General features: G+C 42.7%; 1 protein-coding gene across 1 annotated transcript in view; it reads right to left on the bottom strand.

The window, feature by feature from the left end:
* Positions 1 to 4,050: 4,050 nt before the first annotated feature.
* Positions 4,051 to 20,632, bottom strand: part of HOMER1 (homer scaffold protein 1) — a 137,024-nt gene continuing 120,442 nt past the window's right edge. The window contains exons 7-9 of the mRNA XM_053297500.1: positions 20,431 to 20,541; positions 10,448 to 10,528; positions 4,051 to 7,224 (exon numbers count right to left, since the gene is read on the bottom strand). Coding sequence (XP_053153475.1) covers positions 7,036 to 7,224; positions 10,448 to 10,528; positions 20,431 to 20,541 — 381 coding nt within the window. The 3' untranslated portion in view covers positions 4,051 to 7,035. The remainder of the gene's footprint in view (positions 7,225 to 10,447; positions 10,529 to 20,430; positions 20,542 to 20,632) is intronic.

Genomic DNA, 20,632 nt, shown 5'->3' with positions numbered 1-20,632 from the left:
CACTATTTAATTTCTTAAATTTCAAGCAAGAAGCTATCACATGTATTTAAAGGACTTGAGTTCTTAGCTTTCCAAACTAATATGCCAATGCAATGTTTATGTGCTTTTGTTCTGCACAAACAGTAGGGTTGTGTGTTCAACTCTGAACAGTTGATCTTTTCAACACAGCTATCAGATCTTGTGGAATTCTTACCCTGTCAGTCTAGCATTCGGGGGAACACTCTGTCAGTCTATGCATAGGATCCAACTGTTCACGTGAAATTTGTGAGGAGTCTCAAAACAGACCTGCAACAACCCACTTCCATTTCTTACCAGATTTTGAATGGTGTAGCATGCAGGCTAAGACTGCGAGTTGTGATCCATTGGTGAGCTTAAAAACAGTCACCCACGTTCTGTGCAGTGTTAGAAGGCTAGGACAGGAGCTGTGTCTGTGGAAGAGGTTGCATCAGCACTCAGCCAAGAGTACTGCTGGGAGTCAAAATGCGCGGAAGGGGAGGAACATTTGGTGCTCTCTCCTCCCGGCAAAAGCACTTTTTGGCTTTAGAAATATATTCCTGAGGGTCACACAGCCCTCAGGGACACTTTTCTGAAGCCAAAAAGTACTTTTGAAGGGAGGAGAGAGAGCTGTTAAAATCAGAGGCGCTCTTAGCCCTGAACTTTGGGGCCCACATCCAAGGCCTCCACAGCCCCTGGGGCCCCCCAAATGCTCTTTAGTCTGTCCTGGGTGGTATGGTAGCCTGGCAGAGCATGATAATGCTTAATTTGCAGGGGAGGGGGGCCTCCAAAGGCCTTTAGGTCCAGGCTACAAAACAACCTAGGTGCACCTCTCATTAAAATTGCTCTTCCTCCCCTGTCTGATTGCTCTGCAACATTCTGGGCTGAGAGATGTAGCCTTTTCTGTGGGCATAGCTTCTGTTCTGCACTTCTAACTTTGTGCAGAATGCGAACCAATATTAAACTGGTGCCTTTAGAAGATAAGCAAAGATACTCGTTTACACGTCAGGAACTACCCCAACTTGCAAATCAAAATATTGGGGTATTGTGTGTATAAGAACTCTAAAGAAAAAGGAAATGGCAACAAACAAAACTTTGACTTACTGCATTTTCTTCTTGCTCATTTTGTTCTCATCAGATCCATAATACAGCAACTGTCCCTTTCAGGTTTTCTTCATATCTTTCATGGCTGCAGATTCTTTTTTTTTTCTTCCCTGTGCCCCTTTTTTCCTAGCAGCCTGTTAAACTAGCAGAGCCATAGTCTACCCCTACCTCTTACCTCCCGTCCCCCAACTGCTAATTCTGGAACCACAAGTATTGCAGCCTACATTCAGTTGTCCTAGTACATGCTATGTGTAGCTTCTGTAGTAAGGAATGCAGCACATGACATACACCATCCAACAGGAAAGAAAGCCTCCTATTAAATGCAAAAGAATGCAACATTTTTGTTGCATGTTGTGCTGAGCAGACCCATGAGTAATGACTGAGGCTGCAATCCTGAATGTACTTTCTAGGGAGTAAGCACCAGTGACTACAATAGGACTTGCTTCTGAATAAACACAGAGTTGTCCTATCAGGCACTTATGCTCTTGCATTTGTAAGGTTCTATTAATCGACAATTTCGTGTCAAGAATAGTCACATCATAAAGTAATTCTTGCTTTATGATCAGTCCTTATATATTTCGTGTTCACACCTAGGTGTGTTCTCTTCTTGTAACACCAAGGACACTGGGTGCTATCCTGACTAAATTACTTGACAGCAGTCCTATTAAAATTTAGAGTAACTCCTGAGGAGTTCTATTGAGTAACTTGGTCTGGATGTCAGCTGTTGTTCCCTGCTCTGACCCTACCGTGTGAACTCTGGAAGATGGTAGCTAATTCATAATGAGCACTTGATGTTTTTTTAACATCTTGAAAAATTAATATTTCCCTTTTTTGCAGAAGGGTATGATTTCTTTTCTCCTTGTACTGTGGCAAGCCAAAATGCTCATAAGCAACCACATGGATAAAGGTTCTAGTCCCTGAATTACCCCAAACCAAAATGGATTTTTGAAAAAATGGTAGTGCACTGCTTTTGTGCATGCAAAGGCTTAAGGAGTATTGCAGTGGAAGAGAGGCTTCGTGCCATGCAAAACCATGGCATCTGGATGTGAAAACTTGATGAAATGGACTGTGGACTCTAGCAATAATTTTAATATATAGTGGTTTAGAGCATTAAAGATGCGTTACATACTTTTTCTGGGGAATGCATTGTAATATGCTAGCTCTCTGTATATCCAGCAATGCCCTTGCTGACTGCTATTACACACTAGCCTGCTGCCAGTCCAATGGAATGCCTACAGGGGCGTAACTATAATAGGGCAAGGGGAGACATTTGTCTGGGAGCCCACTGCCTTGGGGGGACCCCCCCAGAGTCAAGTCACATGACTGACCCCCAGCTGCGCACACGCCCGGGCTTCCTTTAGTAGTATCCATCCTCCGAAATTGATGTGAGTGTTAAGACCTGGAGCTACCAGAACAGCATGTCTTTCTATAGTACCATTAAATGACTTGCATCATCCACAATTTACAAAACCTTTAAAAAAATAATTTAGGACGACAGCAGCAGGAAGGTGCCTGCTTATCAGTGCCAACCTCCATCAAATCCTTCTTAATTTTTAATCGGATGGAATTAAACAAGAGAGTCATTCTAAGAAGAAAATTTTAGGATGTTGTTACAATCTCACACATAATAAGTCTATTCACATGCCTATAGAATGAAAAGCACCAATCTAAATTAACAGGGTACACTGCTTGGTCTACAAAGTGCCACAGGACTCTTGTTTCTCTAGTTTTGGTTGGCACCGCTTGTGGTAGTAGCAGCTGCAGGCACTTTACTTTCTTGATTCCAGGGCTAGCTAAAGTCTTAAAGTCTGGCAGGAGGACGTGAAGTCTGGTTTGAGGTGCAAGTGGGAACTTATTTGAACCAATTTTAGTCCAGTTGTAGGGATAGTGAAAGGAAAGTAGGCAGATTAGTTCTTACTAGAACAACTTGGTGGGGTTTTTAGAACTACACTCTATGTGGGGCTGCCCTTGAAGACTGTTCGGAAGCTTCAGCTGGTTCAGAACCCTGCCGCAAGGATGCTCGTGGGTGCAAGTCACTTCACGAGTATTACACCCATCCTGCGTCAGTTTCACTGGCTACCGGTCCGCTTCCGGGCTAGATTAGTTAATTTTATTATTTTTATTGTATCTGCGTCTATCTTATTATTGTGAGCTGCCCTGAGCAGTAGTGCACTGGAGGGGCAGGGTATAAATATTTTAAATAAATAATAAATAAATAAGCTTGGCAGTCAATCCCATTGAATTCCATGAGATTATATAGAAGTAAGTAGCTTTATTAATTCTTGAAGCAATATATGGGTTTTATAGAAGATTTTTTTTTTTAAACTAGCTTTACTTTTTGATCCCTACAAATCTCACAAAGAATGCAAGCTGAAAATTAGCCTTTATGAACTCTAGCTTACCTGTGAAATGGGTTTCTTGGAGAGTTGAACAATTAATTTGATCTTAGGTAACTAAGATCCAGCATGCTGTAGTGGTTAAAGTGCTGAACTAGGACCAGGGAGACCCGAGTTCAAATCGCCATTCAGCCATGATACTTGCTGGGTGACCCTGGGCCAGTCACGTCTCTCTCAGTCTAACCTACTTCACAGGGTTGTTGTGAGGAGAAACCTAAGTATGTAGTACACCGCTCTGGGCTCCTTGGAGGAAGAGCGGGATATAAATGTAAGTAAGTAAATAAGACTGCAATCCTAAAAACACTGATAAGAGAATGTTCCATTAACACAATAATTAATCAATGGACACAGAAGGATTTGCTTCTGAGGAAACATGTGTAGCACTGCATGTCAAGGAACTATTGTCTGTTACCTTTTTTATTTGCTGTATCTTTTTTAAAAAAATGGATACAGGTAATTCTAGGCTATTGTAGCATTAGGAACATGAAGTCACTGAAACATGTTGGAATAGAGTTATGAGAAGGAGGCTCCAAAAACCAACTTCCAGACGGGGATATATACTTATAAAACCTTTTTATGTCAAAGTAAGAATTTCACAACATGACACTCTAATTCAAAATCCAGTAGCACCTGAAGGATTAAGGTAATTCTGCCATCCATTGAACAATTTGTAATACTTAAAAAGAGTAAAAGAAGAAGAAAAATAATTGAGTAAAGTACATTCTCCAGAACAGCAATTGTATTTCAAAATAAAAATTGTATTTTTTGTTGGGTTTTAAAAGATTTTTTTTAACAAGACTCCATAGTTGTCATATAACAAGTTATACACAATGTGATTGTTTTCCTATGTAAGTTCTTGTTTGCGTTTTTTAGTCTACGGTACCCAACATTCATTTTCTGGCATATATATTCCCAAAGTTTCTCTTCCAATAGATACAATATGTAACACCTGTTTCTGAAAAAAATTACTTTCCCCCCATTTGCCAACTATTATCTTAATACAGAAGTATAGAGGCTAGAGTAGGTATAACCACCTAATTAGGAACATTAGAGTACAATTTCTAGAGTACAATTTCTTAACATCCACCTACTGTAAATGAACATTAAAATATTCTTAACAATAGGATTTTATTTATATGTGCACTTAAGTCCACCTGATCCCATATGCATGTTGGGTGATTTTTTTGGGAAATCAATGGTGCAGCCCTCATAGATTTTATTTTTTACAAACAAAAGAACCCAAAGTCAAGCATCTTAGTATACATGAGAAAAAAAATTCTCAAATATTGATTTCCAATTTTCAAATTTAATTTCAATAGGAAAATATTAAAAATGTGCACATTTAAATTTTCCATGTACTGTATATACATATATGTGTGTATGTATACAAAGAAATATTCTTGTACCACACATATACACAGCATTTAAGTGGAAATATTTTGTAAACTATTTTCCCACATGTAAATGTCACTGTATTAAAAATTTTGATCTCATTAAAAATAATGTTACATTTTTTGCCATCAAATTACTGTTCCAACTTGTTATAATAAGAACACTCATCATGAACATACTTGATTCCTCCCACAATTACACCAATTTTATACTTTGCTGAAGATGTTTCCAGTTGACACTCGTGTAGCAAGAGAATCAGGTACAAACTTCTCCAGGTAAATTAAAATCAGGTAATTACTATTGTCCTGGACCTGATAAAGTTACACATCAACATCGAGCTATTAAGTAAAAATAAAAAACACCATAGAAAGCTGCTAACTATGAGTGCAATGAACAAATATCCCCTCCCCCCCAATAAATAAAATAAGGGATGAAATACCCTAAAATATGGACAAAAATAGTGTGTACAGTACATACAGCATAATACATGATGAATTGAGTGTTTAGCTAAACAGTAATCCTGACATGTCAGGGGACACCTGATAAATTACAAATAAAGAAAATGGCATTTTAGAAATTAAATCATGTACTTCTCCCTTGTTGAATACAAATTAGAATGTGTGTATTATACAGTATATACATAGAGTACACACATAAAAAACCCGACTTATATTATCTAGTTTTGAATAGCAGTCCTTCAGTGGAAAAATGGTCTATTGTACAGAGTTTATATTCAAGCTGGATTTTGTATTCAACATTCAAATTAACTGGGGTTGTAAAGAAAAGGTCAGTGCATCTTTGTGTCTTGATTCTTTTTCATTCATATTTTAAAAATCCTCTCCAATATTAGACAATTTACAGCAAGACTGTCCCGTAATGCAGTTCCCATTCAGTAAGGAGACATTTGACACTTGGCTTACCTTCAAATTTTTTTCCCTTAAAAAAAAACAAACCACATCATATAAATAAATACATGTTTGGCAAAAAGTCTTTGTAAATTACATAAAAACAACTTTAAAACATGTTCACTGAGGAGAACTGAATTCAATTTCTGTTTTGAAGTTCAGAATATTGCCTGGTGTGGTTTGTGAAGATTCAACAGAGAGAGGGGGGCGGGGAAAATCTCCATTTCAGGTTCTTATAATTATAGAGTTTCTTCAAAATGAGGAGAGAAAAAAGCTCTTTTGGCTGAACAAGGTCAACATAAAGAGAATGCCCTAGCGATAATAGTTGTGTATCCACAATGTGACCTATTCTGAACTGCTTGGATTATTCAGAAGAGATTTCTTGCTAATGACATTTTAAAAACATATTCCAGTAATAAATATTAAACCTGTGTGATGCTTAAGACTAGATTGATCCTTATCTGCATATAGCAAATCTTTAAATATTTTTGTGGGACTGACCTGACTTTGTTGATTGGCTTCAAGATGTATAACAAAATGGAATACAGGACTTCTACATACATAGACTTAAATAGGGAAATGTAAACCATACACTGGACAATATTATAGAACCCCAGAGTGAACATCATAAATAAATACAGTCTCTTCCAGTATAAAAAAGGGAAGAACTCTATACAAGCAGTTATTCACTAGGTTTGAATTAAAGATGAAACTCTTTCTCACTCCTGGCAAGAATTAATTGGTAATGCACTGTTTTTCAACAGTGCAAAATATCCTGAGAAATTATTAAGATTACAACAAAAGACAGGCTGTCATCACAAAAGTTCTTGCACAAAACACAGCTGTTAGGTACCTTAACCAAGAAAAAAAGCAAAAAGAAAAAAAGCAGATCGTCTATGTTGTGTCTAACACCAAAAGGGATGTCATTTGGGGCACTTCTCATTATTTCACTGGCTAATAATTAGAAAAGGATTGCATTCAATTACTGTTAATATCTTTCGAGTTATCTATGGCCAATTATATACAAGGAGGTAATTTGTAATTCAAGTTCTTTTATTTTTTCCCCAACTAGCTACAAGCTGAATTCTAAAATTTTACACTGAAATATACTGTTGAAAATTTAAAACAGGCCCTCCGGGGGGAGTGTTTTCCTAATTTTGTGCAACTTTGATGCAGAGCCCAACAAAGTCCTATGAAGAGAGACAGTGCATCTTTAAGATGTTGGCACTGAGATCTCATTTTCTTTAGCTGCATTCTATTAGTTTGGCCAGGTTATCTCGCAGTTCTGTTAGTTCAAAGATTTTGCCATCAAGAATTTCTAAAAGTGTTTTCAAGTTATTGCGAAAAGCTTCTTGTTCATTTTGACTCTTCTCCAGACGCTGCTCGAGATCAGACAGTTGTCCTTCTAGGTCTTTGTTTCGAATTTCCACTTCCTTGAAGAAAAAATATGCAAGATCTGTAATTTGTATATGGAATGTTACCCTTTTCACTTTTCTACATTGCTGGAGGACACTCGGGCTCCTTACATCACTATGTGAGGGATGCTACAGAGAGGGGCCAAATTGGAACACTTGCGGTAGCAGTGTAGTTAGCTGAGAGTACATCTGGGTGTAAAGACTGTCAAGGTTCAGATGCTGCCACTCTCCCAACTGGGAAGCAAGGCTCATGGTTCCAGTTGAAGGAAAGTTAAAAGGCAGGCAGCTGAATTTTATAGGCCAGATTCATACATAACGTGGAATCTGAGTTTCCCACAGTAGAGATATGGAGGGAACTTGATGTTGGCACTTTTGTTGGAAGTAGCTGAGTTCAGCCAGAAGTACACTCCGTTGGCTAGACCTCCCAGCAAGGCCTTGGATGCTATCCCAACCTGCTTTGCACCTCCTTGCAGCCATTGGTTCTGATGACAAAGTGGGTAGGCTCACCTGGAACAAACCAGAGCTTCACGAAGGGCATGGGTTCAGACATAACATGCACCTCAGTGGGAGCCACACTTGGTTTGACAAGATAGCGTCAAATCTTGGTTACACATTTCCATTTGAGGCCCAAGGTAAATCTCAGGTTCCTGGCTTAGCATGGGTTCAGACAGACACAGACAAGTCGGTTACTGACTTTGTAAACAGGTTCCGCATTATGTGTGAACCCTCCTATAACACAGTAAGCTTTACTATAGTATAACATAGCATGAGAAACAAAATGACCAAGTGTACTATACCATGGCGAGTATGGACAGAAGGGGGCTTTTATCACTGCTTCTGGTACTTACACGAAGACAGGAGGGGAATATGGGTTAGAAGAGGATTTTGCAGCTCTCAAGAGCAGATTTTTGGAGCGCACGTGGGTTACTATGCTGAGGGGAGGTGGTTGGTTGCATGAGCTTTTTCCACCTGCACACCTTAGGATCCAACCCATTGTTTCTGGCAGCATCCTGTGTCAGGTTATTGTGATCAGGATGGTTAAGATTTAGCATCCTAAACGCTACTTTACTTAAGAATGTCATTGGCAAATGTGTTCACTGCATAAAATAATTTTTTGCAAAGGATTCTTCTGGTGCAATTATTTGTGAATTCATGTTATTAGTTTCTCAAGGGCATATATCCACCTGAATAAACACAGAAATCTCATGTGTCACAAGAAATCACACAGTGCAGCATCTGACTAAGAATAGGCCATGACATCATTTGTGCATGATTGTAATCTTGCTGCATATTACCAAGTAACTTGACCAGGCAATTGTGAGAACTCAATTGTAAGAATCTAAAGACAAAAACAAAGAGCTAACGAACACATGCTGAATTCAAGAGATCAAAACTGTCAGCGCCTAAAGCAATTTGCTGAAGAATGTGGCTCCAAAAGATGGGAACACTAAAACTCCAAACATGGATGTCAAAAGATGCATAAAAGAAGGGTTATTTATATGGTGACTGTGCTCCAGCAGGAATTAATCCTAGCTGACTGTCCAGGTTTGGTTGTCTGCCATGTAGCAATATAAAATGCAGCGTAAGCGCTGGGGTAATAATTTCTGCATTTTAGCAATATACTGTCAAGTAAAGAGCCTTTAGCTGACCTGTCCAGGGGGTCAAACTAGACCTTGTGTGGAAGTGATGGGCACTCCTCACTTTTAATTTCTTTCTCAGAAAGCAGCTGGGAGGGCAATTAAGATCATGGTCATAGCAGGTGGCAGGGAGGGGTTAAATGTTTGCATTGGAGGATCAGTTGGGCAAAGGACCACAGGATCAGGGCCATAGCAGGACGCCAGGGAGTGGTTAACCTTTTGCCCAACAACTGATTCCCACACATACAAAGCTATTATTAGTGCAGAAGGGAAATCATAATAGGCTCTTGTAATGTACCTGTATACTGGTGGCTAATAGTAGCTTTGTGGAGAGGCAAGCAAACTTGCACTGGAGAATTGATAGGTGGGCAAAAAGTTAACACCCCTCTCCACCCAAGTTTTGGCCCCGATTTACATAGAGAGAGAGTTGCTTTTTCAAAATGGAGCGTTTCAGTCATGGGATGCCCATATAACATCTACTTTGACCCTGAGTTTTTAGCACAAGAGGCTTCCTGACAAATGTGATGTTGCTAGGTGCTTCCACCAACTTTTACCCAGTCAGTATTGACAGAGATGTCTCCGGGCCTTATTTAATAAAGATGGAGCATCTAGTATAAAAGCCTTTCTCCAGCATTAGGTTTTTGTGCTACTGCAATAACTAAAGAACATGATTCATCCGTGTGGTCAACTGCCTACCCGTGAAGGTGGCAGCACAAGGCTCAAGACAGTCCACTTCCTCTCCCCATGCATGCACACCACGCCATCCTATATCTCTAACCTGTCCTCCTCCTTATTACAGACAAGTTTCTCACACTGCCATTAGCTTGCACAGAGGTGAGAGGAACGGGAGGAGTACTGGGAGCTGCACATGGGACTCTTGTGCCTGGGAAAGGTACGGCTCGACTGAGGCCTCTCTTGACCTCTCTGCATGCAGATAGCTGTGCCTGTCCAGAGAGAGACAGGGCCCTAAAACTTGCAATTCTCTGCCAGCCTTGAAGTGACTTGCATGTTCAGCTCTAAGGCTCTACACTGAAGGTATTCAGACAAATTAAATGCTCCCCACCCCCACTTCTGTGGATGTCCACACTGAACTGCAGTAGAGGAATGGAGCTTCCACACGCAGCATTCCCATGGGTTTTTTGTTTGCAGTCCTGTTGCTAGTTGCCATTCGTATTAGGGCAGAAGGTTGCCAGTTGGCTCTCTTTACCCAGCCACCCCCATCCCTAGCGCCCACAAGGCTTTTTGTAGGCATGCGCAGAAGGAGAGATGTTGACCTGAGTGTGGCTGCTGGTGGTTGTTTTATAAATTAAATTTTGCTGCTGTATATTTCTGGTTTATCTACCTTCTGAAGCATCCCTGCTTTTTTGCCATGCCTTCGTTGATTAAAACAAAACTCCCCACCCTTGATGACATTTCTACAGTGATCACACTACTGTGGCAGGACTGGGACACTGCCATAGCACTGGCGGGGGGGCACCATTCCTCTTGCCACCTCCAAATGACCATCTGCACAAGCTTTAAAGGTTCACAATCTCCACCATCTTCCTCCCACCAAATTATTTTAGATGTACCCACACATAGCCCCTCTTCACCCTGTTACTTACTTGTAGTTTCTGAGTTAAAGAGTCTCTCTGTGCCTGGAGTTCTCTAGCATTATCAATTTCTTGTCTCAGTTTTTCTATTTCCTAAAAGAGAATAAAAAAGCAGATTACCCCAGCTGACCTCAATGCAGATATTAACTTCCACCCAGGACAAATCATTCTTACTCTATCAGAACTGACACTGAACGGCTGCTTACCAAAACACAAAGTTCTGGAGTCAGCATCTCCTATCATTTATTCACCTGCCAACAATGAGCAGTACATGGTGCACAATTTCAACTCGGGTAATGAATTTCTATCACCAAGTCTGTGCTAATGAATAATTGCAGGGGAGGGATGTCATTGTGGCTTTTGTTTCATTATGATCTGACATGCCAGTTTTAATCTAAAATGTTGAGAAATGCTCTTTGAACATAAGAGCATCATCCCATCCTTCCCTACAGGGTATGTCTCATGGTTGCCAACCCCACCCCCCCAGCAGCCCACTGGCACTCCCTTGTCCCTTAGGGACTTGTGAAATGCAGGTAGGAGAGGGAAGAGGGCCAGATAGCATCCAGCTCATCTGAGGAGCCATCTTGCCCCATAGCCTTAAATGCCAGCAGGCTACTCAAGATATACACATGCATTTCTCACTAAGGACCGTTTCTCAATGTGCCCCAGGACAACAGGTAGAGGAGGCTGCTACTGATTATGCTGCATTAGCAGCAACAAATTCTTAAGCATGCATGTCAGAGAGAGAGAGAGTTTTCCAGGGTACAGGGGTGTAACTATAATAGGGCAAAGGGAGACAGTTGTCTGAGGGCCCCCTGCCTTGGGGGCCCCCTCAGAAGCAAGTCACATGACTGACACCTGCCTGGGCTTCCTTCAGTTGTATCCATCCTCTGAAATTGATGTGCGTGTTAAGACCTGGAGCTACCAGAACAGCATGTCTTTCTCTAGTACCATTAAATGACTTGCATCGTCCACAATTTACAAAACCTTTTAAAAAAATAATTTAGGATGATGTTCTGTTGTGGCCCATAGGAGATATATAAATAAAATTTACTATGCTTTTTGTTACCACTATTCAGCCTCATTTAAGATTTCTTTACTTCATGAGCTGAGCTTTGGGGGGGGGGGCGCATTTTAAAATCTTGTCTCTGGGCCCACTATAACCTTGCTACGCCCCTGCCAGGATACTTTGCTAGTGGTGGAGCTGCCTGGGGAAAGAAAGCTGCAGAATACAAAGACAGAACTCCAGATTACGGGGGTCTGAGAACAATTGCCAGTTGTACAGCATGAGAAAGGCTGAGGAAGCATAATTAAATATACACAACTATGAATGACAGGGAATATAAGCTCTAAAGCAATGTTGAAATCATTCAATCAAGCACCAGACTAATAAAAGTATGCTTTATACAATGCCTAGTGGGCCTATGGAACATTTCTACCCCATATCACTGGAACGTAGAGTTTAAAACCAATGACAAAAGTATGAGATATTTATAAATGGTTTATCAGGTTATTAGATGAGTAAGAACAGTAACATAAGCTCTGGAGATACAATAGTAAAGACTTTTTAAAGTAGCCATCCATGGAAATTGCAAACATAACATACTTCTTCATGTAACTCTATCAATTAGGTTACTGGGAAGAAACTTCCCTGAAGGCATTTTATTTCAGAACTGCAGTGAGGTATCTCGAACTTCCCTCGGAAGCATCTGGTGCCAATTACGGATAGAGAAAGTATAATGCGCTTCCACAACAATAGATGTGATATCAAAAGGCAATCCCTACCTATTATTCACTCTTTTGGGAAGTGAGCTTGCTTCGTCAGATGCAGCAAAGTCGCTTTTTAAACCTTCCACTCATGCATGGCACCATACTGGAAGGGTCATCCTGCTAGTTATGATATCTGCAGAAAGTACCTTTCATTCAAATATACCAGGCTCTTCAGACACATAAAAGCAACCTTTTAGAAAACGGTTAAAGGTCAGCCTATTTGTCACCAAACTCTCATGCTCCTAAGAAGAATGTTGTGTTTCCGACTAACATTCAGAATAAATACATGCTCTAGAACAAACCCTTATTTATGGGGTGAGGAGAGCTGGTCTTGTGGTAGCTAGCATGAATGGTCTCCTTTGCTAAGCAGGGTCCACCCCTGGTTGCATCTCAGTGGGAGACTACATGTGTGAGGACTGTAGAATATTCCCCTTAAGGGATGGGGCTGCTCTGGGAAGAGCATCTAGGTTCCAAGTTCCCTCCCTGGCTTCTCCAAGATAGATCTGAGAGAGACTCCTGCCTGCAGCCTTGGAGAAGCTGCTGCCAGTCTGTCTAGACCAGGGATTCTCAACGTTGAGTCCCCAAATGTTATTGGACTTTAACTCCCATAACCCCCAACCAAAGGCTACTGGGGCTGAGGATTATGGGCGTTGAAGTCCAAAAACATCTGGGGACCCAACGTTGAGAACCCCTGGTCTAGACGATACTGAGCAAGATGGACCAATGGTCTGACTTGGTAGAAGGCAGCTTCTTATGTTCCTATGTCATCTGTGGGAAAGGTGTGTGGCGCTCACCTTAAATTTCTCAGTCAGCCATGTTATCTCTGCGCCCATTTTGTGTATCTGCTGCCTCCCTCTGTTGTTCCCTGCTGCTCTTGCGAGGGTGGGTGGTGGTAGCACAGAACAAAATAAACGCCTAGATCTTTTAAAACATTATTATCAATAAGGCAGGAGCTAATAAGCATGCTTACTTTTGTTTTTGCAAAGTGGGTGGTCCTAGGACCACCCTTGTGGCATATGGCAGTTCTTCGCCCTCCCTTATCTACTCGTTGTTCAGCCCTCAGAGGGGGTCAACCCACCCTGGTCCTCCTCCACCTGCCAGGGAGAGGTGATGCCATGCTCCTCCTTGCAGCTCCTGTCTCCACTAACCATCTCATCCCTGACCAAACCACTCTTTAAACAAGGCCCCACAATCAGGGCATTCCCTTGTTCCTCCCTGGCTCCTGCTCAACAGGTCCTGCCACCTCCGCATTAGCCCTCCAGGCTGCCTCTTGGGCAGCTGTCGTGCTAGACTCCACCCCTGCTTCCGGCGCTGTCACACAGAAACGTAGCAAAGGGGTGGGGCCGGCCCTCCTCTCACCACAAGCAAATGATGGCCTGTCGAGCCATATTGGCCTAGCCCTGAGCGGCCACCCTCCCCCCAGTCTCCTTGCCCTCCCAGCATTCTGAGGATGGGTGCTGCCAGCTCCCATCGGGCCCCTCTTCCGCCACTGCGCAACCCTGTAAGTGGTCCACCCCTTCAGGAGCCGGCAGGAGGGCCCAACAGTAGGGATGTGCACAGATCTGGCGATGGCCGGTTCAACAGCAAGGGTGGTGGTTTACCTTTAAGGAACAGGGAGGGTGCTCTTACCCCCCCACCACGGCCAAGTTTCCCCCACCGACGCTGTGATGAAAAATGGCCCCACTGGGCAGCAGCATACCTCCTTGCTGCCTTGGTGCACATTGGGCCAAAAGTGCCCAACCGGGGAAACACGGTGGGGCTTAGGATTAAGAGCAGCCTCCCTGCTTTTTAAAGTAAACCACCACCACCCCAGCCATTGAACCAGCCAAGCTTCTGGACCTTCGAACCGGTTCGGAGGTCCGTATAAGGGCCTCTAAACTAGTTTGTGCACATCCCTACCCAACAGCCATATAAACCAATCAGAGAGGGACGAGGCTGACTGAATCCTCACACAGCCAATCAGAGTGCCCAGGGGGTTGGAAAGTCTTTTTCTTTTATCTAGAAGACTCCAATCAGCATTTTGGCTATGGAGCAAGCAGGCAGGCAGGCAGGCTGGCTGTTGGTAAGTCTCAGCTTTTGCTCGCTTCTTTGTGTTTATTTGGAGGGGAGGAATTCAACCTCTGCTTTCTCTCCCTTGCTCTCTGATCTGATCTGTATGCAAAGCATTATGGCCCATTCCCAAAATGGCATGCCATAAAACACTGGAAAGAACAGAAAACTGTAAGACTGGAGTAATTAGATTAGAAACTGGCATAAGAAGCCAAAAAGTTCTTTTAGGGCACATGCATGGATTTCTGAGTCCAAACTGCTTTTCAAATAATTGCAGAAGTGGCTTTCCATGTGGGTGTGGTGTATGTAGAGAAGGAATTGATTCTGTGGAAAGGAAAATAATTTTAAAAATCCATTTGCTATGCAGAGACCTAACCAGGTTTTTCTCTGGATTGTGGCCAGTATCTGTAGCATTAGCATGTCTATTGGGGATTATGGTTCATTGGGCCTTCACCAAGAATCTTAAGACACACTCCTGGTGCATAAACGGGCACATAACTGAGCAGGTCTCATGCTTTAAATACCTGGGAGTGGTCTTCCACACCTCTGGCACCAGAAGCGCTCACAGCTCTCATGCTGCTGAAAACGCCCAGAGGAGCGCTGCTGCCATCCTAAAATTCTTCTGATCAACAGGAGTCCACTACATACCTGCAGCCTTTTAACTATTTGAAGTCAAATTGCTGGCACAACTCCTCTATGGCGCTCAACTCCTCTATGACCTTCTCCAACTTTGCCCCACTGGAGCTTGCGCAGTCCAAATTCCTAATAACTGTTCTCCAAGTACAACAGTGCATCTTTAATGCTGCTAACCTATGTCAAGAGGCAGGTCTGGTGAAAGTGGAAACCAGAGTTTGGATGGTCATACTCAACTACTGGTTAAGATTATCCCTCACTAGCCCCCCTAACACTACAGGACAATTATCAATCTACCTGAAAATGAACACTTCCGACAAAAATTTTATCTCCGGGGCTCTCTCCTCCCCTATTACTCTCCATGGACTACAAAGAGGAGTTTCTTAGAACGCCTTTGCCTCTATGATTCTGGGCAAGTTGAAACAACAGAGCATGCCCTCCTTCACTGCCCATTCTACAGAGCCATTTGTATCGCCCTCATCCTTCCGTCATTAATCGAGTCCCCAGCTTGCTCAAGCAAATGCTATGTCTCTCTCCTTTTCTCTGACTATAACCCTGTTATTACATATAACTTTGCCAAGTTTTGTCGCAGTGTGTAAAATTCGTCAGGTCCTGACAGACAATAAGAACTAAGCATTTTATAGTTTTATAGTTTTTACTGATTGATTTAAAGATTTTAACCACTTAAAGCTTTTATATAGTCTTACCCATTTTACATTATTTTTACTCATTTTAACTGTAGTTTTAAGATAACTCACTGCAGCTTAACAGTAGCTGTATAACAGTGTATAGCTTTTAGCCTCTATACTGTCCTCACAGTTCCAGGCATAGCCTGCTTTAATTAATTAATTAATTAAAAATATTTCTATACCACCCAAAACTTGCATCTCTGGGTGGTTTAAAATGAAAATAATTTAAAACATTAAATCAATTTACAATTAAAATCATTTAAAAGAACCCAGTATTAAAATTATTTAAAACTATAAATCTAATTAAAAGCCTGGGTGAATAAATGTATCTTCGGTGACTTTTAAAAGTTGCCAGAGATGGGGAGGCTCTTATTTCAACAGGGAGTGCATTCCAAAGTCCAGGGGATGGAATGGAGAAGGCCCGTTCCTGAGTAGCCACCAGATGAGTTGGCGGCAGCTGCAGGTGAACCTCTCCAGATGATCTTAGCAGGTGGTGGAGCTCATGGCGAAGCAGATGTTCTCTTAAATACCCATAGCCTAAGCTGTTTAGGGCTTTATAGGTAATGACCAGCACCTTGTATTTTGCCTGGAAATTTACTGGTAGCCAGTGCAATTCCTTCAAGACAGGAGTAATATGGTCTCTCTTAGATGACCCAAGGACCAACCTGGCTGCCGCATTCTGAACCAACTGCAGTTCCCAGACTACGTACAAAGGCAGCCCCACATAGAGAGCATTGCAGTAATCCAGCCAGCAGGTTACCAGCAGATGTACCACTGTTTTGAGGTCGTTCATTTCAATAAACGGACGCAGCTGGTGTATCAACCAAAGCTGATAAAAAGCATCTCTGGCTACCGCCTCAACCTGGGACACCAAAGAGAGGTCTGGATCCAGAAGCACCCCCAGACTGTGCACCTGTTCCTTCCAGGGGAGTGTGACCCCATCCAGAACTGGCAGATCAAAATCGTCTCCCAAGTTTCGACTCCGCACAATAAGTACCTCCCTCTTCTCTGGATTCAGCCTTAGTTAATTATCCCTCATCCAGCCCATTACTCCCTCCAGGCAGGCGTTTAGGGAGGTTATGCCTTCTCTCGATGATGTTGACATGGAGGAATAGATTTGGGTGTCATCAGCATATTGATAACACCTTGCACTAAATCCCGTGATGATCTCTCCTAGCGGTTTCATGTAGATGTTAAACAACATCAGAGACAATACAGAGCCCTGAGGGACACCATACTGAGGGATTTTGAAGAACAACAGTCTCCAAGAGACACCATCTGGAATCTGCCTGTGAGGTAGGAGTGGAACAACTGCAAAGCAGTGCCTCCTACCCCCACTCCCCTCAGATGTTCTAGAAGGATACTATGGTTAATAGTATTGAAAGCCACCAAGAGATCCAAAAGGACCAAGAGAGTCACATTCCCTCTGTCAATTTCCAATTGGAGATCATCCATCAGGCCTACCAAGGCAGTCTCCACCCCATAAACCACCCGAAAGCCAGTCTGAAATGGGTCTAGATGATCGGTTTCCTCTACCTGGAGCTGGGAGGCCACCACCTTCTCAATCACCTTGCCCAACCATGGAAGGTTGGAGACAGGCCTGTAATTATTTAACACTGAGGGATCCAAGGCAGGCTTCTTCAGAAGTGGTCTAATGATTGTCTCCTTATGACAAGGAGGCATCCTGCCCTCCCTCAGAGAAGCATTTATAATCTCTACCAGGCCCTCTACAACAGCCTCCCTGCCAGATAGTATAAGCCATGTTGGGCAAGTATCAAGAGGGCAGGTGCTATGCCGCACCATTCCAAGCAATTTGTCCACATCCTCAGGAGTCACAAACTGAAACTGAATGCTGCCTTAGTACCAATATCAGGCAGCCCCAATATAGGAAGATGCTGAAAGGCAGAATCTTATACTTTCCAGGAAATGACAATGGTAAACCCCTCCTATATTCTACCAAAGAAAACCACATGCAACTTCACCTTAATGCTGTTTTAATGTAATCTATTTTATGCTGCTCAAAGATTGATAATAAAGATTGATTGATTGAATTGTCCCTCCCCCTCCCCTAAGGTACCTAGAGTCAATGGGAGCTTCCTTCTTTGGGTTAATAGCAGTGTTGGGGGTCGGGGGTGGTTTTCATTGGGACTGTAGAGCAAAGGGAAAGGGTTAAATGCACCCTAAAAATCATCCTTCACAAAGGTGCTATTTGCCCTTGAAGTGGATACTTTCAAAAAACCTCTTCAGAAGCAAACAGGAAAATGACATGGGGGAAACGATTAGCCTTCCCACCACCCATTTCCTGTGGTCCTGATCCGGTCCACTCCCTCCCTGTGGTTTGTTGACTTTGTTGCTAGAAATGCATAGGATCAAAACTAGTATGCCAATATAGCAGGCTGCTGACAGACCACAGGATAGCCCTGTAAATAAATAATTCCATTCAATGCAGTATCTAGATAGATAGATAGGCATTCAAAACAACCTGAGCACCCTGAGAGAGAGAGAGAGAGAGAGAGAGAGAGAGAGAGAGAGAGAGAGAGAGAGAGAGACTGAGACTCTTTGTATTGGCTTAATTAATCTATACATACAAAGATGGCTCCGTAATGAGAAAAGGCGAGGTGACAGCCTGAGGAGGTGACTGCGCCATGGAGCAGTATGTTCAGGGCCTCCTCCCCACGAGGCATCATCTCACCTGCCTGCTGCCACCTCCTTTTCATTGCTACCCCTCATCCTGCCACAACAGTTTCCTTCATCTCCAGCATCGGCAGTTTTTCTCACTGCACTGCTTGGCTGGCTGACACGCGCATATTGTTTCCAGAACCTGTGCCTGAGAGAGCCAGCCAGCGGGCACGGCTGGTGGTTTCTCTCATCACGCTGGCTGGCTGGCTCCCTCTCACACACATTCTGGGAAAATGTGTGTGTGAGAGAGGGAGCTGGCTAGCCATCACAGCAAGAGAAACTGCCGGTGCTGAGTGTCCGCTTTCTGATCGAGCAAGCAGCAGACAGTGGGTACTCGGCATCAGCGGTTTCTCCACTGTGCTGGCTCCTGCCTGGCTCTCTCGCACATGCGTACGCAGGAACGCCAGGCAGCCAGCACATGAGAAAAACTGCCGGTGTTCCATGCTTGCTTCAGGCATCCAGCACCGGAGGCGTCTCTCGGGCAGCCTGTGGGCAGAGTCCGTGATATGGGAGGTGGGGCAGCAGCAGCTGGTGTAAGGGGCAGAGATGGCCAGGCTTGAGCTGCCACTGTACACATATATTATCAGCTTCTTCCATCTGATAAAACCAGTTTGGTCAGCACTGATACCACTGGTTGGTGTCTCATTTAATCTGTTTACAAGAAGAGATGCCCAGACTTTTAGGTTCAAGGATGATAACAGGTGTAGAGCCCCGGAACGTGTGTGTTTTAATTATTTATCAACTGCTTTTCCAGAGCTCAAAGCAGTGGCCATAGAAACACCAGCACACTGTAAAACAATATAACTGATAACACACCATAAAAACAGCCACAGAAAACAACTGAATATGTTGAAAGTTTGCCAAAGAAGAAAAGACTTACAGCCTTTTCTGAACCACAACCAGGATACAGAGTTCCATAGTTCATCAGATAAAAGGTTGCATAGTTTAGGGGATAATGCTTAAAGGCTCCTGTCCTTACTTGTCACAGAGACAGGAGTCATGAGCAAAGTCCACTTATTAGATCTCAGCTGACTTGTGAGCTCACACAAGGAGAGAGAGAGTCCATTAGATATGTTGGTCCCAGGTCATGAAGGGCTTTAAAGGTTAAAACCTTCAATTCAAGGTTGAATTGAACTTGGAAGCAGATTGCTAACCAATGTAACTGGTGCAGAACAGGTTGAATATGAGCATGCCTCTCCATACCTGACAGAAGGCACACAGCTGCATTCTGCAACAGTTGAAGCTTCCAAGTTGTCTTCAAGGGCAGCCCCATGTAGAGCACATTACAGTAGTCAAGCCTGGAAGTTACAAAAGCGTGGATCAGTGTAGAGAGGTCCAATCTATCCAGAAGGGGAGAGAGCCTCTGCACTTGGGCAGATGGAAAAAAAGCACTCAACAGCTCCAACCTGCCTCTCAAGACGCAGGCCTGGATGCAGGAGTACCTCCCAGTTCTACACCTGCTCAAATAGGGGAATAGTCACCCCATCTATCACAAGCAAACCAATCCCCTTCTGACTAGAAATGTTCCCCACTAACATCACCTCTGTCTTGTCTTTATTCAACTTCAATCTGTTTACCCTCATCACTTGACCACAGCTTCCAAGCACTGGTTCATAGTACAGACAGCTGCTCCTGGATACATAATTAAAGAAATATAGACCTGGGTGTCATCAGCATACTGAAGACATCCAATCCCAAATCCAGACAATCTCACTCAGTGGCTTCATCTAAACGTCAGAGAACATTGGAAATAAAATTGAGCCCTTTTACAGTATGTGGCTCCCCACATAATAAGTACCAGAGAGACAATACAGCATTCCTACCATTCTCTGTGTCCTGGTTTGGAAAGATCTTTTACTTGTTTTCCAATTAATGCTGTTTTAGCATTCTTCCATTGATAAGGCATTCTGTGATTATGCATCTCATTCAACACTTCAATCAGGGGAATCAACAACTGACTAGCTAACAAAGACAGACACACACACACACATGCTTTCTTTTCATTTTTGTAACCCACACTTTTCACAAAAGTGTAGCTTAGTTTAAGAAACTAATTACAATTTTTCATTTTGGTGAGTACCAAGCTGAGACTCTGATTCTTTTTCATTATCCGTACAGGAATGCACTAAATTCTAAGGCAGCTTTATGAGTCAATGAACAAATGGAAGCAAATACCTCTTCTTTTTTCTTTAGAGTTGCTTCTAATTCTTGTATTGTCTGGTTTAATTCTGTTTTATGAGTGTGTACTGCATTTGCTTGACTACTAACACACTCCAGCTCAGTCACCTGCAAAACATAAATAGAAATTGTTAATGTAAAATTAAAAGGTAATATGGAAATATTCTAGCATTAATGCATGTCAAAATGTGTTCATTTG

Source organism: Hemicordylus capensis, chromosome 2 (assembly GCF_027244095.1).
Source record: "Hemicordylus capensis ecotype Gifberg chromosome 2, rHemCap1.1.pri, whole genome shotgun sequence".
In the NCBI taxonomy this organism is placed as follows: domain Eukaryota; kingdom Metazoa; phylum Chordata; class Lepidosauria; order Squamata; family Cordylidae; genus Hemicordylus; species Hemicordylus capensis.
The sequence above is the reverse complement of the archived record's forward strand: the minus strand, read 5'-3'. Positions and strand labels throughout refer to the sequence as shown.